At 45.1% G+C, this 5,095-nt stretch overlaps 1 protein-coding gene across 1 annotated transcript in view; it reads right to left on the bottom strand.

The window, feature by feature from the left end:
* Positions 1 to 3,172: 3,172 nt before the first annotated feature.
* The window catches only part of LOC106817339 (beta-1,4-N-acetylgalactosaminyltransferase bre-4-like), a 4,211-nt gene continuing 2,288 nt past the window's right edge, over positions 3,173 to 5,095 (bottom strand). Inside the window, exon 3 of the mRNA XM_014821998.1 lies at positions 3,173 to 3,177. Within this exon, the coding sequence (XP_014677484.1) occupies positions 3,173 to 3,177 (5 nt within the window). The remainder of the gene's footprint in view (positions 3,178 to 5,095) is intronic.

Genomic DNA, 5,095 nt, shown 5'->3' with positions numbered 1-5,095 from the left:
GAACTTGGCGTAATGCAACGTCGTACCAAGTAAATTGGACACGGCAGGTGAATCGTTTGACGCTCAGTTTTTATGTATCGTTAGCCGATCTTCCTTCTCTCTATGAACTGTTGAGGGGGGGGGGGGGGCGGGGGGGGGGTGGGGCTGGGGGGGGGGGCGGGGGCGGGGGGGGGAGGGGGGGGTGGGGGGGGTCAGGGGGGGGGGCCCCCCGGCGCTCGCGCATCTCCGTCTCAGACTCAGGTCACGTTTTGCCGTTTTTGCATTTCACTCAGGCCACACTAGGCATGATCAAGCCCGCCACGCTACAGCACACATATGCATCATTCAGTTTCGTTTTAGATGTCAGCCACTAGCAGGCACTAAGAGACCAGTGTAAACGATCCGGCGTATACGCAAACAGGCTATGCCGTTTGTTACCCTTTCGAGCGCATCTATCATACTACCTATAGTATTATACTAGTAGGTAATGTATAGTCACTACTAGTTACCACGCCATACTTTTTTTAGTATAGACTAGTAGACTACCAGGACGCACGACGGCTAATCAGTCAATAGTAATAGATGACTAACTCTTATTTAGCTGTATTAAAATAAGACAACTTACTGAATAAGTGACCTAACCTAGCTCTATCCACAGTATATAGCGCCGGCCTTACATTAAACTGCCTCCAGCTGCCGCCGGTTTACTGCTCACCGCCATGCTGACTTCTACAATCATCAATCAACATCCACCCCAGCACGGCGAGCCAACCAACGCATGGACGTTAAACCATCTTTAAGCTCCGACATGTTGCCGGGCAAGAATTACTTTCGATACTTACTTGATTTGCTGCAAGTGGGAATTACAGGACCCAGTTCTACATAACTTTAGACTATAGATCTCTATTCTTAGAGAAAAAACTTATAGTACTCTCACTACAAATGCGACCAAGTGGCGCTGCGCGTCCTAGATTTTACTAGCAGTCGAAAAGACTCCTCTAACCACACGGTTTAGGCCTACTCGGATTGTTTGTTCAAATAATTTATCTTTTTTTTCTTTAACCAGTCGTTCCGCTGTGTCTGTCTGCCTGTGAACGTCCATTTCGTCGCCGCCAAATCACTCGCTTTAGCTTGACCATGTCGGCAGATCGGCACGCCAGGGGATGCTTGAGCCAAAGAATGCAATTGCGGTATGCCATTTTACCGTGATAGCTCAACGATTGATTAATACTTGGCTCTCATTATTTACATATTATGGTCATGGCGCGATTATACATACGTAAGCTATCGAACAGAGAACCCCTAAACCATAAACCACTACCTATTATGATTGATATAATATGTATCATTCTAGTTGACGTCGTACAATGACTGTGTATGGAAGTTGTTCTTTAGACTTCTCAGGAATTACACACGAGCACTATGCTCATTTTAATCTGCGTAGAGCCCATATCAATATTGGCTTAGTTATGTTCTCGCTACACTAAAGTTATAGTAACTCGAGCGTTACAAACTCCACCGTGGGGCAGTCTAAGCCTAATTGCCGTTCTTTCTGTGGGAAATTCTCTCCAACATCCCTCGAAGAGAGACTCGTCGCGCCATCTACGGGTAGCGATAGTACCAGAATAAATTCACGGCGTGTAATTAAAGACATTCGAAATCCCTTTTATACCAAAAAAACTACTGCGCGAAGCAAAAAAATTACCAATTACGACCATTGGATTTATTCTCGCCCTACGTGCAAAGTCGAAAGGTTTCTGCAAGCGCCAGAACTGCTCAATTGACCGATTCTCGGGCTTTCTGTAGTACCCAGAGGGCCTTGCGTATATAGTTATACATATTGGGCAGCGAATTGTCTCTAAAGGCACCACCAGGTGGTGCTGTTCGCGCTTCGCGCGTATACCGGGCTGCAGACTGTCCAGAGCAGTCATAACCTCAATGGTTTTACATAATATACATGCATGATTAATAATGGTATTATTCTAATATTACTAATATCATTAGATTATTTGATCACTCCAGAGATTGCTCTAGCGCAGTCGTCACCTCAATCTTTCACTAATATTATTACATTATTTGTTATTTAATTAATTATAATTAGCTTAATGCGCATTAGCTGTTGGCTTAGGCGTTTAATATAAGTAGAGAATGAGAACATTTAATAATTGTGCTGCGCTGCGCGTGCCTCAATAAACCTGAATTGTTTATTACGATGGGAACTACATCACAGGCCCGTAAGCAGGTTTTTTTACGGGAGGGTGCGATCCAACGAGTATACGGACCAAACAAGCGACGGAATCGCCAGTCTCTAGGGGGGGGGTCCGGGAGCATGCCCCGCGGGAAATTTTGAAAATTAGCTTGCCTGAGACTGCATTTCGCGCATTTTGAAGGCAGTATGATATGAAAGCAGGCAGCCAAAAGCGAACCTCAAACCGAGGACATTTCTCACATTTTTGAATTCAAAATGGATTTTTCGGCAAACAGACTACATGCATTTTACAATTTTAGCGAATAACAATGTCAATGTCTTGGTCAATGTCATCTATTGACTATCTCCGTCGCCGGCTGCTAATCAAACATGGAATATTTTTTCTTTGCTTATTTATTTCATTTTTACTACACAATCAGCGAATTAGAACACAAACAATGCTATTGTTTTTTTCTAAATTCACATTTTTTTAAATCGTTGGTGCACAGAAAAGTGGACATTTGCAGCCTGTTGGGGGTGCGGGCGCACCCGTCGCAGCCTGTGGGGGGTGCGGGCGCACCCGTCGCAGCCTGTGGGGGGTGCGGGCGCACCCGTCGCAGCCTGAGGGGGTGCGGGCGCACCCGTCGCAGCCTGAGGGGGTGCGGGCGCACCCGTCGCAGCCTGAGGGGGTGCGGGCGCACCCGTCGCGGCCTGTGGGGGGTGCGGGCGCACCCGTCGCACCCCCTTCCCGACGTTACACACATTTATTGGAATTAAGGTAAAATCCGGTTCCTGATTCGGAGACAATATGCGGTGAGTTTTCGACTGTTGTGAAAGAATCAACCAGTTTTTAAAGCAGCCGTAAGATCAACCGGCCGACCAAGGTGTGCAGTATCAGCACTGGCGTAGCTAAGGGGGGGGGCACAAGGGGGCCATGGCCCCCTGTTGATCGGCGAGCAAAACAAAAAAAAAAAAAGAGTCCACTTCACATAACTTACCCTACCCCTACCCTGCGAAATGCACAAAAAATACATTATCAATAAAAAATGGAAATGGTGCAACAAAACATAATACACACACACACCCACACTGCCCGTAAGAACTCATGCACATGATGCACTCAATTACCCCTTTAACGCTGCAAAATTCGCACTAATCACCTATAATTCTTATCAAGAGCTAATAATACTAGAGTGTACAACGGAAAAACGGAGAAAATAGTGCTATTTCACGACAACATTATTCTACTTTGCCTGCGAGTCTATAATAATTTCATGTATTGCATTAAGCAAGAATTCTTGCTCTCTAAAAACAAGACCAACCGCTTGTCATACGAACTTCCTAGCGGAGGATATCGCTTCGCTAAACCCTCCCGTCCCACAATGCCAAACGCCGCCTTGATCCACTCTGTCCGAATCCTTCACGCGTCTAAGCATTTCGGCTATCGGTTTCCGTCACCGCTTGAGGCGCTGATAATTGATGTCACATGCCCAAATTTGGTACTCTTACTAGCTGCGTTGTAGAGACTTAATTAAAAAAACATTGCCGGCTTCCATCATGACGGGCATTAGCCGTGCTAGGAAAGATATGGGATATAAGCGGCATGGCGACCCCGAAAAGTCACCTCCACCCTGCACCTGCACCCGAAAATCATTCATTATATTATGGCGGAAAAAACCGAACTCGTCACGAAGCAACGCTTAGGCCGCGTGAAAGGATGGGGACAAGAATGAGTTCGAGGCGGCGTTTCGGCAGTGGGAGGGGAGGTTTAGGAGCCGATATCTCCGCTAGGAGTATAGTAGTTGACAAGCCGGTTGGCTCTGTTTTTTAGAGAGCAAAAGAATTCTGCTTAATGGCAATAATCATGAAATTATTATAGACTCGCAAGCCAAAGTAGAATATATGTTGTGTGATAGCACTATTTTCCCGTTTTTCCGTTGTACACTCTAGGTATTATTAGCTCTTGATTCTATGTATCCCATACCTCCAAAACAGCGGCAAACAGCAAGTATTGATCACATACTACATGTGAATTATAAATTCATTAAGCACACTATAATCAATATCCGTTATATATATAAGGTAGACTCTTTCTACCCGTGATCGCATCAGTGGCTACGCGTGAGTGTGTTGACTACACCCTTGCTAGCGTCTATGTGAATGCAGATAATAACAGACTATAACGAGTAGTATGAACGTATACATGAATCTCTTTAATAGCGTATACTTAACTAGCATCCGCCCATAACGTGGCGAATGCGTACAGTCTAGGTACGCGAGTAACCTCACATAACTTACGAGGTTTAGGCTGTGCAGTAGCTGTCTCAATACCAATAGCGTCTATGCCTGTAGTTTGTGTAACCTATCGCTCTGTCCGTGTCCCTGGTCGAACACGCGGTTATATACTGCAATAGGTAGACACGCCTACCTATTGTCTCTCCACAGTCCTCACTACATGCTTGTCTATAATTGGCCTAATTCTATCCTGTCTATCCCGCGTTACGACTTTACACAGCTGGTCATATATGCCCAACCCGAACAATGGTTATCACTAGCTATTTTACTTATTCGTCCTTCGACTGTATTACATATATGACCATATAGTCAAGCACAATTTGGTGGCAGATTCGATATTCCCATTGTGGGTTGAATTGGGTTCTTGTTTTTCCTAGAAACATACGGCATTGCGCGCAACGATTATGATATTATTACACGAGTAACATTACGTTCTTTGCGAGCCATTACATTTTATATGAAGAACTTGAAACAGTTTATGACGGATAAATGCAACATTGCATGGTACTGCTAACAACACAAATCAAACTAATTCCAATATTCCGTCAGTGCTTGAATGAGGACATAGGCGTAGCTAAGGAGGCCATGACCCCTCTTGATCGGAGAGTACAAAAATTAAGAGAGAAGGGCCCT

Source organism: Priapulus caudatus, unplaced genomic scaffold (genome assembly GCF_000485595.1).
Source record: "Priapulus caudatus unplaced genomic scaffold, Priapulus_caudatus-5.0.1 Scaffold1687, whole genome shotgun sequence".
NCBI classification, from domain to species: Eukaryota; Metazoa; Priapulida; class Priapulimorpha; order Priapulimorphida; family Priapulidae; genus Priapulus; species Priapulus caudatus.
This window is presented reverse-complemented; position numbering and strand designations above follow the sequence as displayed.